The sequence below is a fragment of the Rhinolophus sinicus genome, linkage group LG05 (genome assembly GCF_036562045.2).
Source record: "Rhinolophus sinicus isolate RSC01 linkage group LG05, ASM3656204v1, whole genome shotgun sequence".
Lineage (NCBI taxonomy): Eukaryota > Metazoa > Chordata > Mammalia > Chiroptera > Rhinolophidae > Rhinolophus > Rhinolophus sinicus.
The window spans coordinates 168,655,690-168,682,451 of NC_133755.1; the positions used below are offsets into that span (position 1 = coordinate 168,655,690).

Here is a 26,762-nt window from a genome sequence, read left to right on the forward strand (position 1 = left end):
AGGAAGTTACTTCCAGATTTGTGTTCCCAAAGTACAGTTAGGCCACAGCACACTGACGGGACGCCCAGATCCCCTCAGTGGCACCTGTAATTAGAACCTCTACATGTTTTTATTTTGGTAACCAAAATCCCCCTGATACAGCCCAGCCCATCTTTATCCCTACATCTCCCAGTCACATGACCTAACTCCAGACCCACTGGATGCTCTTACTTCCCAGCACCTCCCAGGCTGTTTGGAGTTCATACTTGAAAAACATTTCCTCTTTTTAAGTCCTACTATTTTAAGGATTGCTTCTTCTTGAATGCTTTCTCTGTCCCTGTATCCTTTTCACCTTTTGGAATCCAGTAGCATTTCACGTGGATCTGATATCTCTTAGTGTGCTTCAACAAGTACCATCATCATCATCATCATCATCAATAATACCACAATATCACATATTAGCTTATTTTTGTGTATTGGACATTATGCCAATCACTTCTACTGCAGTTTATCATTTAATTTTTTTACGATCTCATTGAGATACGTACTGTTTTTGAGAGTACAATTGACCCTGGAGCAACATGGGTTGGAACTGCATGGGTCCACTTAGATTTTTTTTTCCAGTAAGTGTACAGACGGCCTTCCATGTCTCTGTGTTTTATACCCATGGATTCAACCAACTGTGGATCGAAAATAGCATTTTTGATCCACTGTTGGGAATCCACAGATGCAGAGGGCTGACTGTATGCATTGTTCTACGCCATTTTAAATACGGGACCTGAGCATCCTCGGATTTGGGTATCTGCGGGGAGTCCTGGAGTCAATCCCCTGTGGATAGTGAGGAACAACTGTAGTTAAGTTTTGGGGGAGTCAAAAGTTCTACATGGATTATTGACTGTGCAGGGATCGGTGCCCCTAAATCTCACATTGTTCAAGGATCAACTATAATTAACTTGCCTAAGGTCCTAGAGCTAGGGACAGAAATCCTCAGCCAGTCTGAGTGCCACTGTAGCCATGGGGTTAAGAAGCCCTGCCTGATACCAGACTCTCTGAGTTCAAATCCAGGCTCTTTCTTACCAACTCTGCAACTCTTGGCAGGCAAATTACTTAATGTTTGTGTCTACAGTTCCCACAACTCTAAAATGAGGGCGATCAGTACAGTATCTACCTCACCCTAGTAAGCTATTTAGCACCTAAGAAGTGCTCCATTATCTTGTCTGTTATCATTATGTATGTTGTCTGGCCCAAGTTCATGCCCTTGCACTTGGCTCTAGCCACTTCCTTCTTTCTAATCCCACCCAGCCCAGCCTGATCATGAGCTTCTTGAGGCTAATAGCTGGCTGTCTTCCTCTCTGTGGATTTTCTTCAGTGTCCCGAACAGTAGTTTGCATAGAGCAAGTGCTCATTCAGTACTTGCATTGAATTCACTGAATGTTCCCAGTTCTTTGAGATAAGGTTAAAACTGTAGTGTCCCCAGAACTAGAATTACAGAAGACCTACTTTGGTCTCACCTGTTACCCAGTATGTGCCAATGTCTCCTTAAACTGATAGCATTGTAATAAGAATTAAGTGCTCTCTGCTTGTGCATAAAAAAATTAAAAGGACACCTGTTAAAAACATTTTTAAAAACATGTAGTGGGGAGAAAACAAAATTCCACAAATACCCAAATCTATTTCTAAGGGCTGCCTGCGTTCCTCTCCCCACCCGATTCTGTTCTGAAGTCTTGCTCAAGTCTCCTCAGATGTGTAAGAAATTCTCCTTCTAGTAAGTTCTTTCCAAGTGGGACCTCCTCGCTCTTCCTCAACAAGCTCGTTACTGGTGACTGGGCTTCGGAGGGGCTCAGACTTCGTTCCTTCATGGAAGCCCCAGAGGACAGCGTCTCTGTCTGCGGTCGCGTGGGCTTCTCCTGCGTGATGAGCTGGGTGGGGTTCTCTACACTCGTTCTTGTTTGTAGACGCAAGCACTGGAGACCTGGCGGCTGTGTGACCGTGAGTCCTCCTTACGAACAGACCAGATTCAGTGAGATTTGGCTCATGAGGTCTAAGAGTTTGCTAGGAAATCCAGGTCAAGCCATGCCTGGAGCTGCGACGAATGCATCCTGTTTCCACATCCTGTTTGTGGCAGGGCTGTGGGTGGAGAGGGGAACACCAGGTTTTTCCCATGGGGATTGTGCACGTGTGCACCGGCGTGAGGAAGCCATGTGAAGGCATGTCCTTCAGAATAGCTCACGAGGCATTTCGGCCCAGTTCAGGTGGATGTGTCTTTGCTGAGTGACCAGTGCCCTCCCAGGAAAGAGAGGTGGGCGCTCGTGCTTGTTAGAGCAGCACCAGGCGACAGGGGCTACCATTGTCTGATCCCTCAGGCTCACCAGGGTGGCAAATACGGCAGCACAGCAAGCGTAGGTGTCAGAAAATAAGTGGGCTGCACCAAGAGCCAGGCACTAGTGTGTATACGATGTACTCTTTTGCTTTAATCAGTGTACCAGTAGCCATCTGTCAGGCCGGTAGGCACAAGATCAAGGTCACTGTCCAGGGGGCTGGAGCTCTCCGTGCGCTCCCCGTCTGTGATTGGTCATCTGCAGCGCATCAGCCCTCAGGGCTTCGGCTCAGTTACACAGTGGTGAGTTTGAGGCCGTTGGTCTCCAGGTTTCCTTCCAGCCTGGTCCAAAGTGTGCCCTTTGGCCACATAGAACCTGCCAGTTCTACGTGGACTAGCCACATAGGCTGCTGTGCTGTCGCTGTGTCAGCGTTGTGTTGGGCAGAACCTTTGAAGCTCTGCTAATTGTGGAATTGAAATTCTCTAAGCCTCATGTTCCTAATCCATGAAACATGCACAATAAAAGCTCTTTCCGAAGGTCACTGTGTAAAATGCCTAGCACACTGCCTGGCATAGGACAGGTGCCCACATTTCACTTCCTATGTCCCCACCTCTAGAATATAGGGCACTGCCCATGGCGATGGCAGTGTCACTGTAGTTTTCATCTTGTCTCATTAGATGGTACCACACACAGAGCTCGTTGATGGCTACTTAAAATATGCCATTCCCACCTGAGCTTTCCTTTCCATGCTCCAAAGAGGGGGAGACTAGGAGACAGCCACATTGTCACCGAGCGTGTGCAGTGGCAGCCTGCTGAGGTATGTGTTTGTGCAGGCGGATCTGTGTCTGCACACGTGTGCGCTCCGTCACACAGCATATTTGAGGGGCTCAGCATTCCAGAGTGCAGGGGCTCGGGGCAGGAGCAGCTGTGCCAGAATTCTCCACCTCAGCTGTTCCCCTCTGAAAACTGTGTAGCCCTTAGCTCCGTCTGGTGAGTGAGCCTCCAGCTGACCCAGCCCGGCTTGAGTCCACACGCTGGGGCTGCATCCTTCCTGTGGGACTGCTGGAGACAGATGCGACGGCCTGGAGGTATTTAGTATCCAAGGTGGCCGCTGGTTATTCTCTCTCCTGCAGGGCATGTGATCGGAATATTGGGCCAGGAAGGGGGGCGGGGGCGGGAGGGAGACTCTCAGTAAATAAATAACATTCCTTTCCTGGCAGGAATCAGGGAAGACCCATACCTACAACTTCTCTATAAATCCTCCTAACAAGACTGTAAAGTAAATGGTAGTCTGCGGTTGAGGAAACCAGCATTTAGAAAGACTACGTCACTTACCAAGATCCTGATCACAACCTTGGGTGAGGCAGAGGTGGAGTTCCGGTCTAGACCTGTTTATCTGCCAGGGCCAGGCCTTCTGTCATAGACTGGATCACAAGGACCACGCAAGGACAGATACATGCTTAGGAAAGACCGGTGATGGGCTAGGCAGCTAATGAAGTTTAACTGAATAAACCTTTTTCAAGTTTCTGTTGTAAGGATGGGTGTGCTAGGCCCTGGAAAGATGAATAGGATAACAGAGTTAGCTGTTCTCCTGCAGCCTAAAGAAGACATGGCACAAGGACATAATGCTATGTGAGTACAAAGCAAAGGACCTTCCGGGGGAGTGACAGTTAGCTCCTGGAGGACAAGCGTGGGGCCGGGAACCATATAGATTCCGTGTCAGTCAGGGTCTGTAGGAGAGGCAGACATTAAGATGATGTTATTATAGCATGTTGACCTTCTGCATTTGTGGGGGCTGGTTCCACAGCCCAGGTGATGCTATTCCCTCTGTGTCTGATGATGTGGCCTGAAGGCAACAGGACTAGCATTTACAACGGGAAAAAGAGATGCAGGGAAGTGGGGAAAGAGGACAAACTGCTGCCTATGAGGATGGGCTGAAACCCACATCATCTCTCATCACCTCCAAGGAAGCCTCTGCCTTTAATGGTGCAAGGAACCTGCAGAAGAAGTTTCCTTCCTTCCTTCCTTCCTTCCTTCCTTCCTTCCTTCCTTCCTTCCTTCCTTCCTTCCTTCCTCAGGAGCAGGACAAGCCACAGGCCCAGGACTGAAAGAGCCCAAGGAGGGGACTTGGCAGGACTGCAAGCACTGTGGGCCCAGCTGCTACCCCATGCCACCCAGTGACCCAGGGAACATGTGATGACATGTGTCAGCTATGCCCTGCCATGACCTTGACACATAGAAAGAAAATGGCTCGTATTCTACTTCTGCTTACTGCATCTCACACTGACCTGGAACTGTGCAGGGAAGGGAATTCTGGGAAACATAATCCGGCTGTGCTAAATTGACAGACTACAGACCCACCACTGGCTCCCAAAGGAGTAAGAACCAGAGGGATAATTGGGCAGCTTCTTAGACAAAAATGGAGGGGAAGGGAATTCCAGGCAGTCATAAGATGTGCGAATGCGTGTGAGTATGCTTTGGGTGTGGACACGTGGCTCTGTCAGTGGAGCCCAAGGGCCAGCTCGAGGGAGCAGCTTAGGAGTTGCCTAGTGGTGGGTTTTGTATGTTAGAGGGACCATTGTCAGTGTGAGGAGGTGGGACCAGGTGTTCCCCAGGAGGCAAGGAGACCAGTGGGAAAAGAGAGAGATGCTAAAAGTCTGGAACTTTTCAGAGCCTTTATAATGGTTCTGCTTTTAAAATTCTTCGTCTACTGGCTCATTCCTTCATCCTGTCCTTAAGGAGTGGCTCCCACGTGCCAGGCACTGGGGATGGACACGTGGTAGTCAAGATTAAACCCGGCCCCCAACCACTTGTCTAAAAGCTTTGTCTAAGTAAAACCTTAGAGTCAGGACTATCCTTGAAGAATATTGGCTGTGCGTTTTATCTTACTGTGTTCTGGATTCTTTTCTGAAATCTTCCTCGTAATGCTATTGTCTGTATTTGGGAGGTCTTGAGGTGGAAGTTTATGGAGGGATGAAGAGGGGAGGGTGGGGGTGTGTTTTCCCAGTCTCAGAGTAAGCCGGAGAGCTTGTTGAAAAGACCTTCAGGCCTCGCCAAAGCGCAGAGTTGGCTTCTCGAGACGTGGGATTCTGGAGCCCTGAACAAGTTCCCCACGAGTCTCTAAAGCAGCTTGCCTGCTGTTAGGAATCACTGGTCAAACCCATTTCTCGTCTGTTGGCTTGAAGCTCTCCGCTTCTGCTCCAGCAGGTACTGGTGTGTCCCTTCAGATAAAGCCATGGGATCAGAAGGGGGAAAGCTGTGAAGCAAAGTGAGACCAGCCAGAGGGATGACGAGAGGACAGAGAGCCGCTGCGTGGGTGCAAAGGTGGAGGGTGTGTGGATGGGATAGAGGAAATGCGTGGGAATTTAAGAGATCAGAATGGTGACGGATATTAACTAGACTTAGTGTGGTGATGATTTTGCAATATATACAAATATGCAATCATTGTGGTGTACACCTGAAACTAACAAGGTTACATGTCAATCATACCTCAAAATAATGACATTTGAGATGACAGGAAAGCAGGAGTTCCCGTTTTTATAGTATTCATAACGTAAAAATGTCTATCAGCTGTTTCTGAAGAAATTAAAAGTGAAAACAGAATAAAACAAAAGAAAAGCTGAAGTAGCTATGACAGTGGCTGCCGTGGAAAGGACCCAGCCCTCTGTGCTGCCACCAGGACATGTCGGGCAGGCAGGCAGGCGGCTCCCACAGTCATGTCCTGGAGTTGGCCAGTCGCTGTGCCTCCAGCATGTCACCAGTGAGGCTCAAAAGGGTCTCCTATGCCCATAGCTCCTCCAGCTTTGGCCTTCAGAGGTGGCTTCACCAACTCCCCTGCTGCCCTCAGAGCAGCTGACAGAAGAATGCCCGGCAGCCCCAGCCCCCACGTCCCTTCCCGGGTTCTTCTGCCTCCAGACAGCACAGCAGCCAGTGTGGCCAGTGTGGCTTGGGCAGTGGTGAATGGGAGCCGCTGTTTGTTTCCACTGAGAAAGTTCTGACCAGCTTCCAGAGCCATTGCCATGGAAACAGACAGAGAAGATAGTTGAATGGAGCCTCTTTTCCTCCCATCTCCTCTTCCTTTCCCCACCCCGAGGCCGAGGCTGATAGGGGCTCTTTGCAGCCTGGCTTTCCCTGCAGGTCCATGCAAATTTGATAAGAATATCAAAGGCCAGCTTTCCTTACTGTGCCAGCGTGGTCCTCTGGGATAAATTACCCTGTGTGCAGTGTGTACCAGGCAGAGTGGCAGTCCTTTCTCACACTGTTCTTGAGCTGGGGCCTGCGTCACATACTGATCACCAAGCTGCCTTCCAGGGGCACGGCACGCCCTTCCCAGTAAGCCAGCCAGCCTCAACGCTCAGCCACATTTCCTTCCAGAAAAGCCGTTCCTGGACCACATATTTATTACACATACACAATAAAAAGTGGAAATGGAAGGAATAATTTTGCTCCATTTACAGAATAAGTAGCAGCCATTAAAAAATGTCAACAACGCTGCTTAACAGTTTTTTAATTTTTTTTCTCATGTGATAAAAACTAGCTTTTGTGGTAAAAACTGGACTAAAACCCTGTTTTATTTTGCTTTTGAAAATTCAGTAATTGTTAAGATAATAAAGACCTAACTAAAATTTAAAGTTCACACCCAGGCCATCAAAGGAAGGCATTTAAGTTTTTACTGGTTACACCAAACGAAGAATGAATAGGAGGAGATCAAGGCCTTTTGATTTTTTTTTTTTTTAACACTTTAGTTTGCTTGCCTGTGGAGGGAACATCAAAAGATAAAGCTTGACTTGGGGTTGCAGGCTCCAGTGGCCACGTCACAAATTTCAATTGTACTTTCAGTGCCAGTAATTAGAGAAAACACAGCGTGTTTTGGCTTTGGATTCAAGTATTGTGCCTGGCTCTGTCAATACAGTGAGAGGCCCTTGCCCTCATGAATCTGGTATTTTCCTGGGAGAAACATTGGTCTGGGTGTCAGAAGAGCTGAATTTAAGTCCCAGCTCTGTGACTTAGAATTGGAGAAGTCACCTACATGAATACTCCAGACCTCAGTGTCTTCATCTGTATAATGAGGCTAGTTCTTTTCAGGGTCTCTGTGAGCCTGCAATATGGTGACTTTTATATGAATGTGCTTGGCACACCAAGACCCAGTGCTTTGTAGAAGTTGGTCATTTTTACTTCTTAAGCACTGAATCTGTTGGGATTATATTCAGTTATGTGTAACGGAAACCTGACCTCAGTATTGAGACAAATGGGGGCATGTTTGTTTCACACACCAAGGAGTCTGGACATAGGTATCTCAAGGCTCGTACAGTTGCCCAAGGAATTATCTCCTCTCCTCCATTATCCTCAGTATGTGACTCTCTTCCCTATGAGAAAATGATGACTGCTTAGGCATTGTGCCCATGTTTCAGGCAGGACCAAGGGAAAGGGCATCAGGCAAAAGACATGTGAAAACTGAGTCAGTCCTGTTCATTAGGAAAACACTGGCTTTCCCAGAAACCCCCCACTGTAAAGTTCCAGTTATATCTTCTCGGGCAGATGCAGACCTGGCGTCACTAGCTAGCTGCAAGGGACTGTGGGGGAGGTGGGTATTTAACAGGGTACACTGCCACCCAAACAAAATCGGGCTTCTTTTAGTAAAGAAGAAGATGAGCATGGATATGGAAATGGAGGCAACTGGCCTTGCCTGCTATAACCACGCACTGAACCGTTGCTGTCTTGTAGCATGTCCATATAATGTACCCAGTTATACTGTAACCTCGTGGAAGGTGTGGGCTGTGTGTACATGTGTCAGCAGGCTGCCCAGGGCTTCATTATCTATACCAAAAAATAAATCCCAAATAAGAAATCATTGTTGGTTGTTTTTATATGAGACTTACCAGTTGCCGATGCCGCGTTATAAGAATTTAACGTGTACAGTAATACGGTATGCCCTGTAGTACATCCTGGGGATTTTTGGAAGATTAGTGACTGACTTTGAAGCAGTTGGGAAGGCATTTATCACGTTTCCCCGAAAATAAGACCTAGCCGGATCATCAGCTCTAATGCATCTTTTGGAGCAAAAATTAATATAAGACCCGGTCTTATTTTAACATAAGATGGGGTATAATATATAATATAACATGTAACATAATATAATGTAATATAATATATGATATAATATAATATAATACAATATAATATATATACACCCATTCTTATATCATATAGCATAATATAAGACTGGGTCTCATATTAATTTTTGCTCCAAAAGACGCATTAGAGCTGATGGTCCGGCTAGGTCTTATTTTCGGGGAAACAGGGTATAACCTCTCAGTGCTGAGATCAATGCCGCTACGTTCAGTGGTACCATCTGCATCAAAGCTGGCATCCGTACAGCAAGTGTTTATCTACTTCTTAGGCAGTTCAGACCCATGAGTCACAAATGGAGAATATTATGACCCAAATGGAAAAGAGAAGACCCACGGAGAGGCTTTTTGGAAATATTGGAGGATGAGTATATGCGAGCCCAGCTTTGATTCTCCCTGGCCGAGCCTGTGTCGATGGGCTTTGCACTTCTGCTCTGTGTGTAGTCCTGGCCTGAGTGAAGCTGTGGCCTGGACACGAACAGGCCCTGGGCCTCCATTGTGCAGAGATGGCTCTTGGCTGCTTTTCAGGCATGGAACTCTTAAACTTCTGCCAGTGTCCTGCATCATTAACTTTCGATACAAGTTACCAGTTGGTGAATGAAAGGACACAGATCTCTCTCAATGCACCTTTGTGCAGGAGTTTTAGATTCAACAGGGGTGCAGCCTTGTCTTGGCCTGGACAGCTTGTTGGCCACCCCCGAGCTGCCACAGAACCAACCCCTTTCATGTTGAGACACTGAAGTGCATTTTCAGGACTAAGACTTGTCTCCGTAGGGAGAGCTGGTTGAAAGAAAAGGTCAGCTGTCACAATCCCTAGCTTTTTGTTGTTGTGTAAGCATGTGCAGGCATGTTCTAAATGCCATGCAAGTCATAATTCACTGAAACCTCTAGGAAAAAGTATGTAATTGGTATTATTATCATCTATATTTTGCCTAGCAGTAAACTGGCCTTCAATTGGACTAAGTAACTTGTCCAAAGTTACTAGTTAGTACACGGTGGAGCTGGGCTTTGAACCCAGGTGGTTGGACCCCAGGACCCACGTTTGGAGCCATTGTGCCAGGCAGCTTCCTTAGGAAAACACTGGAGATGTTATTCACATCTGCATACCAGTCAGCTGCACACACATCTCCATGGTGACATCATGTTAAATCATTGGGGTGTGTATGTGTTTTTTAAATTCTAAGCTAAACATGGATTGCCTTTGTGAAGTGCAATTGAAAAGTGGAAGAGGAATCGCTACGAGGTCTGACAATTAAGTTCATGACCTTGTTGCAATGCTATTGCTCACCTTTTTTTGATATCAGAGGGATTATTCATTATGAATTTGTACCAACTGACAAACAGTTAACCAAGTTTGCTATTTGGAAGTGCTGAAAAGGCTTCATGAAAAAGTTAGACAACCTGAACTTTTTGCCAACAATTCATGGCACTTGCATCACGACAATGCACCAGCTCACACGGCACTGTCTGGGAGGGAGTTTTTAGCCAGTAAACAAATTACTGTATTGAAATACCCTCCCTACTCACCTGACCTGGCCCCCAATGACTTCTTTCTTTACCTGAAGATAAAGGAAATATTGAAAGGAAGACATTTTGATGGTATTCAGGACATCAAAGGTAATATGACGACAGCTCTGATGGCCATTCCAGAAAAAGAGTTCCAAAATTGCTTTGAGGGGTGGACTAGGCACTGGCATTGGTGCATAGCTTCCCAAGGGGAGCCCTTCGAAGGTGACCATAGTGATATTCAGCAGTGAAGTACGTAGCACTTTTTCTGGGATGAATTCAAGAACTTAATTGTCAAACCTCATATGTCTATCCCAACTATTTGCAGGGAGTTAATGTTTTTAAAAAAAGGGATTTGCAGCAGAGAGATCATGTTTAGATACCCACAACTTTCATATAACTAATATAATTAGCAGGAGATTGAAGGATAACAAAAATGATTGTTGCTAGGAGTAAAATTTCATACCTACCTTGGCTCTTGCTGTCTAGTTTTCTGAGTAAGATGCTCCTTCTGAGACATCCTGTATCGAAGGAATAGGCCCACCTACAGTGATTCTGATGGCAGTTTTACACCAATGATGTTATAAAAAGGGGATGGGGTAGAAAAAGGTTGAAAATGCCAAAAGTCATGGCTGGAAATTTTGAACTTTTTAAATGTCCTCAGAGCACTTTGCAAGTGTGAGAAATTTGATTTGTGTGGTAAGAGGGTCCTCTTCAAATCGGAATTAAAGATTGGTTGGTATTCTTATTTTGAGGCAACATCCACACCTAACTGCCGTTTCTTTTGGAGAGTTAATATTACACGATTGGTGGATCCAAACCACTGCTCACGATATGTGTCTGTATCAAAAAGCTACTCACCGTCAAGAAAAAATCATTTTGTATACACCATGTGTGCTATACACAATAAGTTAACTTGGTACAGTTCTTGCTGCTTAAGGAATATAAGGACATCAGCAAATGGGAGTCATATTCTGCTGAAAAGTGGATAAAAAGCTGTTGACATCATGTTCAATCATTGCTGTGTGTTTTTTTTTTTTTTAATTTTGAGAAAAACATGAATTGCTTATACAAAGTGCATTGGAGAAGCGGAAGAGGAATTATTATGTTCCTCCAAATTATTTGTGGGAAGTTAATGTTTAAGAAAATAAACAGGAGGAAGCTTGGCGATATAGAAACTGCTAGCGTCTAGAATAGGAGATGCGGTGACAATGCCCCAGCGAACAGTTACAAGAGGTCACGTTTCTGGGAGTTTACCGAGTGCCAGGCACTGTGCTCAGCTCTTTACATTCAGCGTCTTGTGTAATTCTCCTAACAGTCCATTCAGGGAGGCGCTGTTGTCACCATCATCACTTCACATAAGAAAGCATGGCTTAGATTTGTGGTAGTGCTGCCACAGGTGTGCCGCACTCCTGAGTGTGTATGTGGACACTTACCTGTGCTGTGTGAGGCCATTGCCCTGGATTTGGTACTTCCGACACCTGCCTTGATCATGTATGAAGGTGACCTTGTAACAAAAAGCCACACGGTACAGGCTGGGAATATACTGTGAAATTAAAGAAAATGCCTCTGTGGGGATTGTTTTCACTAGAGTGACAAAATGCCACCAACATTGTCATTGATACTAAATATCCAGAGAGTTCTAACAGTATGCCAGATTTTGGCAATAGGATTACTTTCAATCCCAACCAGTGAGTTTGCAAAGCTAAACTGTACCACCTGTATGAAGTCCAGCAGCTATTGGCTGTGAAGGGCCCGGTCTCTAGGGGAAAGCCAGAGAGGCACAGGCGGGTGAGGTGCGAAATTTAAGGGGAGCACTTGCTCCTTGCACCCGTCCGACCCCGGGAGTGAGCACCTCCCATGCTGTCCGTAGCCTCCCCCAAGTCCTGGTCCTGGGGCTGGGAAAGGGGCTGAGCCTTGAATTTTTACAGACAACAGGTAGTGTGAATGGAATTTGGTTTCATACGTATTTCTATTAAATAGAAGAGACATGCTCCTATGATGAAAAATATCTTTGATACCCAAAGGATAGTAATACTAAATTAAGGAATTACCTCTTTCACACAAAATGATTTGTCACCAAATATGCAAAATACGAATGTGAGTAGTTAGTAATATCTATGTAAGTCATAAAGCAAAATAAAATATTAACTACGAAAAAGCCCCTCGACCCTTTTTCCTTCCACCTCCCCCTGCCCATGCACAATTCAGTAGCACAGATGTCTCAGTCCTTTTTCTACTTCTTGAAGAAAATGCTTCTGGCTTTGGGGACTGTGTTGGCAGGCCTGGGACGATGCAGGAAAAGACCCAGACACAGCAACAGCCGTGATTCAAACAAAATTCAGCAGGAAAGAAACTAATGGAGAAGTGCATTTCCGGAGACTCACGATAAAGAAACTTAAAAATCTCTTAAGTATAGGTTTTCCAGTAACATATAACACATGTTCCTTTCTCAACTGGGTTATACGTTTTTCTTTTTTTTTCTTTCCTTCCTTCTTTTCTCTCTCTCTCTCTCTCTCTCTCGGTTATAATGAAGTTTCTGGACAGTTCATCAAAATAAAAACATGAAGTCTACTGTAGGAATTCCTTTGTACTTGGGCATTCATTCTACTTTCCTGGTGTGCCAGACTAAGTATGTAACAGTGAGATAGAGTTGTCTTTGCCTGGATGTACCTTAGACTATAAATAGACATAAGAAGAAAAATGAATTCGAGCCACATTAGTTGGCCTCCTTTCCCTCGACAGGCAAATAAGAAGGTCATGGAACTTGCAACACAACCAAATCCTGAAAAGTGTTGTTGAAATAACTTAGTGTTATTAAATAAATAGGCCACGTTCAAATTTGGTGTTGAGAACATGCTCTAGCTTCATAACGTCTTTTGAGTATTTATGCAAGAACAGGGCCAGTATATAATATAACGTAATTTCTGTTACGTAAATGAGAAATGTATGCTGAAGTGGACGAGGCATTGAACTCTCAAGTCAGAGCGTTGACTTCTAAACTCAGTTAGATCCTTGCCCAGCTCTGTGAGCTTAGACAAGTTATCACTCTCAGGTCTCCCTGATAATCCCGCTCTGTGATGGGAGGGCCAGTGAGAGCCTTTTCTTTAAGAATTCTATACAAATGTGAAGAATTTAATTTTGACCCTTTGCTAGTAGTTTCTCCATCTCTATGGTCTTCTGAGGCTTTCTCTGTGAAACAATAGACTCAATAGAAAAGAAAATAGAGCAACCTGGAATTTACCCTGTATGGCTTTTGTGCCAGTAGTAAAATTAGTATAAAGCTGATTTTAATGTATCCTAGCTGGAAAAGGTAAAGGGTGCTCTCCTGGTTTTCCTTCTCCCCACTGACCACTCCCTGTAAGTCCCATTGCCTGCTTCACCTCCTTTTCCTGACCCCCCCAAATTGGATTGTCCCTGAGCTCAGCCTTCATACAGCTTCTCTTCATTATGTTCAGTTGGCCTCCAAGCTTTCAGTATACCAGTCGCTTCCACCTTCCTATTACCAGTCCTCAAAAACTCTCGTGAACTCACATATCCAACTATCTCCTGAATGTCTCCACAGAGATGTTCAGTAAGCACCTCAAACTTAACATGACCAATGTAGACCTCTTTTGCTTCCCTCCTTTGCTCTTTCCTACCCAGTCTTCCCCGTTGGGGGCCTGCGTGTCATCCCAGCTCATCATCTACATCTCTGCTCAACTGTCACCTCTTCAGAGAGGACTTCTCTGTCCATCCCATCTAAAGGTCTCCCCACTTCTTGCTCTGCAGCCCCCTCCCCACATTGCTTCTCTCTCCCATCCTAGCTTCAAGATAATAGGAATTTTGCCTGTCTTGTTTACCACTCAGTGCCTGAGGATGCTGGATTCATCATGGGAGCTGAAGACATATTTATTGAATGAATGAGGGAAAGGAAGGCAGGGAGGGAGGGAGGGAAGGAAAACAAATGGGGCCAAAGCAATTTAACAGAATTTGCTGAAGACTGACAGGACAAATGGAATTGGTGAAGTTCTGGGGATGCTGTCTCTTAAATTGTTTTTTTAATCTAATTCATTAATTCCTTATGAATATTCTTAAGTGAATTTGGCCTTCAGGAAAGGCTAAAGTAGTTTAGGGGTCCTGAGGAAAAAGGGTTGCACGAAAGCAGCTTTGGGATCTAATAGTAGTAGTTATTGATGACAAGGTTCTTACTAAGATAGAGTTCAGAGACTTGAAATGCTGAACTTGATGGTTATTAAATGTTTAAAGAGATTTTCAAAGTGCAACAGAATGTCATTATTTCTTCCTACTCATTGAAAGCCATGCTGAAGTTTCCATCCTTTTTACCCTGTTGACAGTGAAAATGGACAGAAAAGGGCTGACGACCTGCTTCCAGGGCTGTGTTTTCAGGCCTATGGTGTCTGGTTGGAAGGGGATGTATTATTACTAGGAGGCCTCTTTGGAACTGACTTCTGAGCATTAATTTCTCTCACCAGGAGATCAGTAAATGACCCCTTCCACCTGCTGCCATCCAAATTTGGAATTTGGTTACATCATTGATTTTTGCTCCTGCTGGATGAATTTTATCATCAGTCTCAAGGAGAAAGGAGATGGCATTTCACATCACTGCTCTGCCAGCTTCTGTTTGCGGGGACAATTGACTGAGTCCAAATTAAACTTCGTACAATGTCATTTTCCCCCTTTCAAATTAATGACTTGGGGAGCCTTATGCGTATGAAACATCAGCTTACTATTCTTTGGCCAGTATCTAGATTGTGAACTTGGGACGATTTAAAAATAATTACGCCCGCGTTGACAGCCAAGATGAATAAAGAAGCTACAGTGCCATCTGCTGGCGTCCTGCAGGAAATGCAGGATATATCTAGTAGAAGCACCTCTTAACAAAACGAAAAGATCTGAAGTGCAAACCTGAGAATAAGTTATTCAAAATGTATGGTAATTTGAAGAAAGTGGGTAAACATAATGAAAAAATTGCAAGTCTATGTATTTTCTGGAGAAATGCTTGATTACCTACTTTGGGGTTGTGTTTGCCTTTCAGGTTTTTTGGGTTCATCTGTATCAGCAGTCACATTGACAGCCAAGGTGGGGCAGGGCGTGCGCCAAACCTGGTGCCCAGACATGTCTTGATTAACTTGGACACATTTTTAAAAACATTGAATTATTTGCTATCACTTAAAAATGTGGAGCTCTCCTTTTAAAAAAATGCATATTTCTGGCTTCTCTTTGAACATCAGAATGTGTAGCAAGACGGATAGTGCCCCCACCCACTGGAGGACCTACCTATTGGCTGCCCCCTGTGTTTGGGGCATCCAACACCTGTTGCTTGCCATTATTTCTCCTGCAGCTGACCACCTTACCTGCTGGCCTGAGTGGCATTTGTGGTGCTAGGTCTCTACTTGCATTATTATTTGCCTTCTCTTTCCTACTTACACAAGAGACTTCTCAATGGCAATAACTTCACAGGTAGTTAATAGTTCACAGGAATAGAAGGTAATTCAGCGGTCACCTAGTGAAGCCTGTCCCCTTCATTTAATACAGGTCTTACCCTGCAGTGAGTCTTTAATAAGTGTAGACAAATGGTATATGAATGTGTTTCTAGAAAGGCAGCTGATGGCTACAAAAGGCCTCTGGTAAATATGCTATAAAAATGTCCCTAGCTCTGTTAAGTAGTATTGATGCTGAGTCACCCTAGTTGGGGGTGGTGGTGGTGGTGGTTATCATTTCTGCAAAGGCAAAGTCCCCCTAGTAATCAGACTTGTTTTTCCCTTCTAGGAACCCTCTTCATAAGTCAAACTCAGAAGACGGCTCTGTAGGTCAGTACCACTTTCCTTGGTTTAACTATTTAAAATTAATTATTTTCTTTTAATACTTTATAAAACATGTGAGTATGTGAGAAAAGAAAAACCACAAAGAATCCTTCTACCCTCAAATAAACACTGTTAAGATTTTGATGTACAGCTTTCCTCATTTTTTTTCAGTATTTGTGTGTTTTTTTTAATACTTGAGATCATATTCTACATATTATAATTTTTTTCAATTGAGCCTTTTCCCACGATTGAGAATTCCTTACAGAAAAATTCTTACATCTGCATAATATATTATCATATTGGATGTGCCATAATTTAATCAACCAGTCACTTGTTTGCTGAATAGTTAAGTCATTTCCAATCTTTTCTCTGTCACAGAGAAATGATGTTACAGTAAAAATCCTTGAGCTTACCCTTGATCATTTTCTTAATAAATTCTTCAATTTGGAACTTCCGAATCAAAGATTATACACCTTGAAGGTGTTACAGATTTCATATTTTCTTGATTATAAAATCCACTCTTAATTTAGTCACATCTTTTCTGTTTGATTCAGAAGGAGCCTGGCAAAGTAATTGGGATTAGAAGCATAACCCAAATCAGGCTTTGATTTGCATTTGCATCATGACTCTGCCAACTTCATAGTTATGACCTAGGGCACCGGCCCTAGATGCCGCTCTAACATTTGGTTTTGTTATTCACTAAATGGGAACAATAATACATCATATGTTCGTTGTGAGTATTAAATGAGATATGCCATTAGATTGCAAAGTAACCAGATATAGTTAAGTGCTAAATCAATGTTAGCTATTCTCATTTATTTTTTTAAGCTGCACTCCATTTCAAAACCATTAAAATGGGGGAAGAGGGGTTATCGCTTGCAGTCAGAGAACTATATCATATTCCCAGCTTGCCCCAGAAGGGTTGAATGAGTAAGAATCCTGCTTCTGCTTTAACCTTTCATGGCCGATATTTGCTGTGGTATTTAACCCAAAGGCAGCAGACCCTGTCAAACTTGCCTTCAAGATTCTGAGTACAGAGGCAGTCGCTCAGGCCAGCTGTCTCTGGTTCCGTCCCGTAGCTCTGGGGGTTGTCAGAACTTAAATGAGGGCATCTTCTTCTGACAAATGATGGCCTTCCTTGCCTGGGAACATAGTGGATGGGGTTTCCACACGTCTGTTTTGTGCAGCATTGCCTGGCAGCGCCAGGCTAGACTGGAAACCAACAGGGCACCTCTCTGCTGGGCTCTGTTTCTAGTGGCTGTGGAGCAACCAGACACCTAATGGTGACAAAGCTGCTGCTTTGAGGGAGCCAGGTCTACGTAAGAGGCTATCATGCTGCTGCTTCCTTTTATTTCAAGGACGACTCTGCTCTCTCATGTCACTCACGCACGCCCTTTCCCTGTACATATTATCGATGACCAGAACCCTGCTGATATTAAAACTGTCCAGCTATCGCAAGAATTTGTTTTCACTTGAAAGTTACCCAGCACAGTCTGAGAAGACGAGAAGGACGGGGACCCGGTTGGGAGTTGCTAGAGCAGCACAGCAGTCTTCTTTTCTTGTCATTGTGCCCTGGGTAAGCTCTACGTAGGTCACCAGGTAGCTGGAATGCCAGAGTGGTGGAGGTCATGCCCCACCCATGCCATAGACCCACACAAACTCCACACCTTAGAGAAACGCGTGAGATGACCCCACAGACCCGGGAACTAGCCCTGTGGACCAGTGTGCACAGTACATACCTACCATTCTGTCCTCTTCATTAAATCTGCGTAACAGAAATCAGACAAGGGTAGATCGGCAACAGGAATCACAACGAAACAAAATTTACTTCTTAAAGTATTCTATTTGTGGTTTAGCTGAAATAATTGTGGCTGAGACCAAAAGGGGGGAATATACCACAAGACAAGGCAGAATTAGACATGCTAGTTAAGCAAACATCAAAGAGAATATAAGAATGCATGTTTCGCCTGCCTTTTTGATATTTCCTCAGTTTTCATCTTATTTCTGCTGCACCATTTCTTGCTGCTAGGAAAGTTGCATTTCTTTTAAACAGCTTTATAGGCATTTCCAAGTCATTCACGAACTGAAAGAGAAAAACTGCCTATTTGTGAAATCAAAGTATTCTTACAAGCTTTGAATTATGAGGAAGAGGCTACTTTTGTTATTAATGAATTTATTGCTTGTGTCTTCTTTTCTTTTTTAAAGGAAAGGGAGATTGGAAGAAGAAAAATAAGTATTTCTGGCAGAACTTCCGAAAGAACCAAAAAGGAATAATGAGGCAGACTTCAAAAGGTACTGAAACACAGCTGGTGGACAGTAGGTCCTTTTAGCTCTCAAATGTTAAGAAGTCTGTGCCTCTAATCTAAATGGATGTTGCAAGTTTGAATAACTCATTGCATGTGCCCATAGAATGTTCCGCGTGTCTGACATTCCTGTCGTTACTTTCAAACTTCATCCCAGTAGGAATTTTTTTTTTTTTTTTAAATCAAACAAAATGGGAAGAGTTGGCAGGCTTTTCTTTTCATAGATCTGTCAGCGAAAACCAAATCTTCAGTTTTCTCCATCATACCAACCACAGGAAGATCTTTACTTGCTGAGACCTATTCCAATATTTGTTAGTTTTGGACTCTCCCTACTGCCCTGCCACTTGGGGCCTTTGTAATCTTAGGAACTTTTGATGCTTGTCTGTGGCAGGGACGGTTATGGGGTTGTTGCCCCTGGAAACTCTGTCTAATGGTCTGACATCATGGGAATTTACTCAGGCTGCTTTGTGAAGGCAGCCCTGCCCTCCTGGCCGTGTCTTTGTTGTTGTTTATATATTAAGTAAACATGTCATCCCTTTGGGGCCCAGTTATATAATTTATGCTGCCCCAGTATTCAGAGACGGAATGGAAACAAAGCTACTTCTAGAATCCAGTCCTGCGGACTAAGGTTATCATCAGATGAAAATGTGTAGTTGCTCACCAGTGACACGACTTGATTTCTTTCACAAACTCTGAGCATCCTGCCCTGTTCAGAATGCTTCTTCAGTGACTTAAACACATGGAAATGAGAAAAGTGGACACAGACAGCACGGATGCCAGTAGCGCACCTGGGTTCCTTGGCAGCTGTCCGTGGGGTTATTTTTTTCAGTTGTCCTGCTTGAAGGGAGTTATTCTTAAACATTTCCAGTTTTTCCTTTTGGTACACACCCAGGATCACTTGTGATTCAAAGTAAACCTTGGATTCTAACAGAGTCTTATTTAGAAAGAAAGAAAAGGAGAAGGAGAGTGAGAAAGGGATGCAGGGAGGCAGCCAACAGTTGAGCAGCTCACGTGGCTTCATTTTAAGACCAAACCAACTCACCATCACCCCTCCACCGTCGGAGTTGACAGAGATAGTGAAATGAATCAAACCAGCAGGCTTTCCCCTCACCCAGCACACTATTAGTCTCCCTGTGCAAGGAGAGGAGAGGCAAAGGGAACTGGAGTGGTATTTCTGGCCTGATTGATTAGAAAATGGAAATGAGATAGGGAGACACAGAGGAACATAAATTTTAAGGTTGGTCCTGCCTGAAAGGGGGGCCTGCAAGTATGCAGCCAGCCTCTTTTCATCTGTCCCTTTACACCTCTGGTAAATTACGCCGTAGCCGAGCATCCTAATGACGCCGAAGCTAGTAAGGTCTGTATGGGAAAGACAAGGCAGGAGGAGAAAGATGAGGGACTCGGACGCGGCTTAGTCCCAGTGTGCGTATTATAGCCAGGATTCAGGATTCACTGACATACTTTCCCCACATGCTGACCCAGAGGCGCGCAAGCCAACGCGGCTCACACGTTAGAGGCGATGGCAGTCCGTTTGCTTTGTAGGAAAAGACTTCCGAAGAAACTTCGTGGGGATTCTGTTTTCCTCTGCAGTTCTGGGTGCCTCAGTTTCCAGTTGGAAGCTGAGTTCCCCCTCACGGTTTGGAAACATGTTTGTGACAGTGAGCCTTTCTGACAGATATATACATGAGGGTGCCAGCAAAATGTACACACATTTTAAGAAAGGAAAGCAGTGTTAAAAATTGTAATGCTCAATGTACACCGATAACAAAAGATGAATACAAGTCATGTTTGACTTTGCAATCACAAGAGGTGCTCAGAGTGGTTACCATCAGCGTCCAGACACTTCTGATTACGGCAAATTACTGCTTGAGTAATGTTGACCAAGTGTCCACTTGTATACATTTTTTTGGCACCCCCATTACCTTCCTTTCAGTGAACTCAGACTGCTTTACATCTGTGATTATATTTATTTGCATTTATCCTCTGAGGAACAACAGCAGTCAGATATCTCAGTAGGGTTTCCCCAGGCTGCAGGTTTGTGGGTGGCAGCTGACTTTGTGACCACACCTTTCTCTGTCATGGCAGAGTGTTCCCTGTACTCGAGGAAACATTTTCTTCTCATTCATATTTGAAATAGAAGGACACAGGGAGCCCTGGCCAAAGAAGGACGTAGGAATGCTTCTCTGTTCTAACTGGGTCTTTAAATTAAATCTGCCCCACCTCTGACTGCCTGCCTGCTTTCTTCCAAAACGCTTCACCTGGACCCTCCATCACCAAAGCTCTGATTCTTCTGGAGGAGTTGTTTCTGCGGTATCACCATCTGTATATGTTCTTCGAGTCTGTTTCCCAATGAGATGCGCTCATTGGCTTCCTACAAGGCAGCCCCGTTACTGCTCTAATTCCTCTGTCAGTGACGCACGACAGGGACAATCAATGCCCCTGCGTCACACCTTCCCGTAATCCTACATGATGAAATCTCACGATTGGCATTCTGCTTTATCTTTCTTGTTTTCATTCCTGTTCTTTATCTTCAATCTCTAGGAGAAGATGTGGGTTATGTAGCAAGCGAGATAACAATGAGTGATGAGGAACGGATTCAGCTGATGATGATGGTCAAGGAGAAGATGATCACCATTGAAGAGGCACTTGCTAGGGTAAGAGTGCAGAGATTGCCTTACTGTTGTCAGTACTTGACCGCCTTACATTTAAATATGTTTGGGGCCTGTTATAGACTGAATGTTTGTGTCCCCCACTGCCAAATTCATATGTTAAATCCTAATGCCCGATGTAATGGTATTTGGAGGTGGGGTCTTTGGGAGACCACCCAACCTAGCTGCCAGCTGGGGTTGAAAAGTCCACTGTACATTTTTCTCTCCAGTTTTGTTCCTTGAATATGCTGTAGCATTTGGGGAAAGTCCAGTCAAGTTGCTAGAAAATACATATGAGAAATACAGACCTGTAGTGGTTTTACCATGATAGGTAAGATATTTATTTACCTTCTGCAGAGTGATGCTGCTGCACTGCTTTTTTAGTTGTAAAAATGAAGATCTGTATGCAGAAGAGGTCTCCAGTTGTCAGACAACGCCTGTGTCTGGGAAGGGAGGGGCATATGATGTGCCTAGTCCAGGTTTCTTGGAGTAGAAGAAAATGTTAAAAGTGGCCTTAACACAATCCACTTTAAGTAACATGTTTCCATCATTGAAAAAGAAACAAGTGAATACTTTCAAAGTTGGGGAGAAGAAAAATTTGTTTGAAGCTCTTTCTGAGCTCCAAACTTGAACAGCCAGCCATGGTTTCCATGGCCACGAGAAGATGACACAGCTGTATGCAGATTTGGGTGGAGGTTGTAGCCATGCAGCGTCTGTTGCCAGGTTGGCTGCCTTTGGTGTTTCCAGACAGAGATCATCAAGAGATTAAGAGTAGTTTCTATAAAGCATTCCAAAAACACAGATTGAAGAACAAAGCTGGTAGCATTCTCTAAACTTGACTAGATTCTCCACACAAAGATGGGTGTCCTGTGACACATGATGGAGTAGTGGGAAGCTTGGTGGCCTGCTCCTGGCACGGCAGCAGACATCCTCAGCTCCAAGTGCTGGGTGGGCCTCTTTTTGGAAGAGACAACAAACTTCAAGAAAAATGTTACTTAGAGTAGATACTCATCTATGGAAAGGATATGCTTCCTTGAACTTATGACCAGATAGCTCAAGGATCCAAGTTTATTTAATCGCTGTATAAAAGAAACATTAAGACTTAGACCTCCTATAATGACCATGACCATCATCCTGTAGGACATCAGAGGTGTGTTTCTCCCACCGTCAATCAGAGACTTAAAGCCCCGTGGGGACTTTAATCCTGATAGGACAACCCGGCACCAGGAGAGCAGTTTGCCTGTGTGCCATTTGGAGCTGGGTATATTGGGGAATATTTTGCCTATGCTCCAATGAAGACTGGTTGGTCCACCATGTTTTGTTTATATGAATATTACCTCATTGATGAATATTTTCCCCCTGTGAACTATAGAGCCATTATTCATACCCTGAATATGCAGTTATCAATAGAAAGGTCAAAATGAAAAATGCTGTAAGGAACTAATGTGTGAAACACCACTGTAAGATGCACAAACATTTGAAGAAAACGAAGTTGATGAAACAACGCTCAGTGTATTTTTTTGAGTGTGTAATTTTGAAAGATTTTTCGTGTATTATTAAGTGAATAGTTCCATCAAATCTAGTGGCATTTGAAACATTTTCTAATAGTTTTATGATGGATACTTACTACATGTGCTTTAAGGAAGTCCAGCTCATTAGTAAAAAAATGTTTAGGGGGAATCAAGGTAATTGATCTATTCCAAATATCACAACTTCCAGGTGCTAATTTTAAGAGCACACATAGCTCTTGGCAAGTAAGTTTAGGGTCCTTAAATCTTGCACTAGTTCTCCAGGGTCTAGAAAGCCCATGAGATTTGGAAGCCACAGGCTATTCATCTATCTGGGTAATTTTTGTGGTGTTGAGTAAGGATGAGAGGGAAGGGAATAAGCTCACTGTTAAAGCCTCGGATAGAAGAGAACATTGTTGTTTTGGTGTGATGGTACCTGGCAATGATGGAGCTGTGTTATAGAGAAATATGTCTTTTCACAGTTTGACTGGAAGCGTTGTCTATCAGAAATTGAGAGAGCTCTGTGACCATGATTTAATAATCGTATTTTCTAAAAAAATACTATCATTACTAAAGACTGCTCATTAACTTGCTGTAATTAATAAATACTATATATTTATTCATCTGATAAATATATGTCTGATTCCACAAGGGCACATCTGTGTAAAAGTCCAAAGTAGAGTCCTTAGAATATTTTTAACAAAGTACTTGATGTTTGTCATGACTGATGTTGTAGCATTGTGAACTTTTCCTAATGATAGCTGTCTTACATCAAGTTCCCGAGAAGCAGAGCCTGACATGGGGATTCTTGTGCATGTGATTTATTAACGGCTAGCTTTCTGGAGAAATCTGAGTGAGGGGGGGAAGCAAGAGAGACAGGGGAAGAAGCTGCATGGAGATGTGATTTCAGGAGAAATCTAGTATCAGCCTGATTCCTTAGGGAGCGGGGAGCTCTGGAAGGTGAATTACATTATAGAGTTTGTCCTGCCAGAGAAAAAGAGGCTGAAAACTGATGGGGAAGAGGGAGTATTCTTCTAGGCATCCCTGGAGAGACAACTTCTATCAACCATGGATAGTTCTCCAAAGTAGGGTATGGGTGTGAGCCCATCGCTATAGGAACTAAAGAATAGGTGAACAGATTTGTAAAGGGAATGTGGACATCTGGTATACCAGAGTACACAATATGAACTGAGGGGGGGTTATATATATGTATTATTGAATTATTACCTTATAGCAGCTATTGTGCATCAATCACAGAGATTTGGGCAACTAGAGCGGCTCATGGAGAGAGTCTGTCAGGAAGCAACAAAGTGATGGAGGGTTTTGTTGTTGTTGTTTTAGTAGGTCCCATGGGGTAAAATTGGAAAGGATTTATCACAGAAAAGAACTTAATCTCTGTCCTCAAGTATTTGAAGGATTATTAAACAGTACAGCTTCAGGATGTACTGAAGAGAGTTTTGTTTTAATATCAACTGAGGACAGACTAAGAGGAAGTGAATTGAAATTGCAGCTGGAGAGGATTTAGAGTAGATATAACATGAATGTCCTGTACAATAAGCACTCTTAGAAATGGGGACACTTTAGAAATCTCTCTCTAAAAGTCTTAGAGAGATAGAATAAGCATTAATCTACTAAAGATGGTCATCCCCTATAAGAATTATGTCATAGACTTCCAACTCTAAGGAAACTGTAAGACTAAGGAAAATAGGATGGAGGGAGTATTTCCTCTTACACACCCACACACACACAAACACACATATACACACACACAGTTTAAAACGTATTATTTTAAAGCTGCTGGAATTAAACTAAAACACCATAAATTTGCTTTAAAATGTATAAATTTTAAATGAAATCATAAATTGTCCTTCCTTCATGAAATTATATTTAAGTCAAAACTTCTTCAGGAGCTGAGTGGAATATCAAAAATGTAATTATGTAAATAACCAGGCTGTTTTTTGCCTGTGAAATGCACATAACATTTTGAAATTAGGATAAATATACTCGTAGCTGCTGGGCCTCAAAGTAAAGGATGGAAATGTACAGATAGCAGAAGAAAAATATTAATTCTGTTGATGAGTGACTAGTTAGGAATTTGTCTTGTTTTTAACGACGAAGCTCATTTAGTGGCTCCTAGGAGTTGGGACTCAAGCTGAGTACAAAAGTAGAGCACAGACCTGGAGAAAATGAATATTAACCCCAGATTTCAGTTGGCAGCTATTTCGATCATACCAGGAGATTCTAGCATTTCAGAAATCAATATACCTGAAAGGAAAGAACATTCAAATACCTAAGTTCAATGTGCTACAAAGATTAGAGCAATACTAATGCCCCTCATGTTATACTCGAAAGATTCACATGATATTAGTGCCCCAAATATCAAAAGGGCAAGTATCCTGAGTTGATGTGAACTTTGAGCTCTCATTTATCTGAAACCACAGGGAGATTGTAATAATGCGACGGTACTAAGTCTGCACAGGTGCAGTGTGCTAAGAGCTTTGCTGCATGCATATCTTATTTAATTCTGGGAACAGTCCTGTGAGATGGACTTATTGTCATTCCATTTTCCAGGTGGAACAACGGAGGCACAGAGGGGTTAAGTCATTTGCCCAAGGTCTCTCAGCTGGTATTTTGCTCTGCAGCTAAACTCTCACCCATTAATCAGTACTGTCTGCCTTCCCCTGATCCATCTCCTGTCACATGTATGCACAGGAAAGAATTTCGTAGTAGCAGTAATGCTTTGGAAAGTTGCTAGAGGGATGTTTTCAGTGTGTGGCTTTACTACATCCACATAGCTCCAGTGGTTGAGGACACGCCCGACCTCAACAGGAGATGGGACAGAACCCGTCTCCTGGTGGCTTCTTCGTTCATGGAACATGATTTGATCAGGGTCTTAAATCCATATGTAAAAACTGCTGTATAGTAGAATTTGTAATGCAGTGACAACTTCATTGTATTATGTGGCAGAGTTAAATGTCTCTGTTTTATGAAAACACACCTGGAACTCCTCACAGTTGCCCTTCGGAAAGATCCTTCATCAAATTCTGCTACGTTAAATTTGCTAATGTTCTGTAATATTCCACTTGTCTTTTTCAAAATGTGGAAACCTAGTCGCTAAACCTCAACTTTAAAAATGTCTCTGAACATATTCTCGATACCTTGTTACTAGGTTGGTGCAAAAGTAATCGCGGTTTTTACAATTATCTTTAACCTTTTATGCTGCAATTACTTTGGCACCAACCTAATATTTTCCTCTCACCCACAAGGGTCCCCAAACATCCCATAACATTTATAGGCGATAATGCTGAACTGGTAACTTGAAGCCATCTAGAACAAGAAAAGCAAGTGATTTTATAAAAATCGGTTTCAGGCTTCCACCTCGGTGTCACTGAAATGTGCATCGTCTACCTCTGTGTCTTCTACCAAGAGAGGTAATTCAGGGGCTACACTACAGGCAATTTCGTTTTAGAACTTAGAATTGGACTGTGAAAGATGAGTTCTGATGTTGGAAGGAGAAAATTGAGGTTCTTTTTAGAATACAGAATCCGAAGAGGCGGTTGTGCCTGTTGGTTTAATTGAGACGAAAACCAGGTAGGCAGGGTGTGGGTCTTCCATTTTGGCTTTGAGAACCTTGTCTTTGGCTGGCCCTTTGTCACCAACAGTGACATGAAGAAGTTCTTTCTGCAAAGAGTTCTTTCTGCTGCTTAGTAGATAGCATTGGCCATTGTTTCCATTTCAATCTTCCATTTCCTCTCGTGGCAGCTCAAGGAGTACGAGGCCCAGCACCGGCAGTCAGCTGCCTTGGACCCCGCCGACTGGCCGGACGGTTCTTACCCCACATGCGATGGCTCATCCAACTGCAATGTAAGTTCGCTTTCTCTTTGAGCATCTTGACCACCTCCAGTACCGTGTTTCCTCGAAAATAAGACCTAGCCGGACAATCAGCTCCAATGCGTCTTTTGGAGCAAAAACTGGTCTTATATTAATTTTTGCTCCAAAAGACGCATTGGAGCTGATTGTCCGGCTAGGTCTTATTTTTGGCGAAACAGGGTAAGAAGGGACAGCCTGCACAGTTTCAGCCTTGTGATTTCGTCTCGCAATTCCCAACTCCCACCTGGATCTGAAAAGAAGTTTCTTCTTACATGTTAACTCAGTTTCCTTTACCTGATAGAAACTCATCTACAGTCAGAATAGTGTTACTCATGCTGGTATTTATTTTTAATTGTAGTTAATGTTCACATAACTTAAAATTTGCCATTGTAAGCATTGTTAAGTGTTCGATTCATTGGCATTAAGTATTCACAGTGCTGTGCAATTATCACCATATTTCACTTGCAGAACTTTCTCAAAATCCAGAGCAGTAATTCCATAACCATTACACAATAACTCCCCATTCTCCTCTCCCCACAGCCCCTGCCAACCACCATTCTACTTTCTGTTTCTATGAATTTGACTATTCGAGGTACTTCCTATAAGTTAAATCATAAAACATTTGTCCTTTTAGATCTGGTTTATTTCACTTAGCACAATGTTTTCAAGGTTCATTCATGTTGCAGCATATATAG

General features: G+C 43.4%; 1 protein-coding gene and 1 pseudogene across 8 annotated transcripts in view; both read left to right on the forward strand.

Moving 5' to 3' along the window:
- Positions 1-26,762, forward strand: part of SASH1 (SAM and SH3 domain containing 1) — a 233,322-nt gene that overhangs the window by 149,793 nt on the left and 56,767 nt on the right. For all 8 annotated transcript variants that reach the window (XM_019746922.2, XM_074333692.1, XM_019746921.2 and 5 more), the window contains 4 exons: positions 15,704-15,744; positions 17,944-18,030; positions 20,583-20,695; positions 25,960-26,061. In XM_019746922.2, the coding sequence (XP_019602481.2) occupies positions 15,704-15,744; positions 17,944-18,030; positions 20,583-20,695; positions 25,960-26,061 (343 nt within the window). The remainder of the gene's footprint in view (positions 1-15,703; positions 15,745-17,943; positions 18,031-20,582; positions 20,696-25,959; positions 26,062-26,762) is intronic.
- LOC109455389 (lanosterol 14-alpha demethylase) lies at positions 20,891-22,113 on the forward strand (annotated as a pseudogene).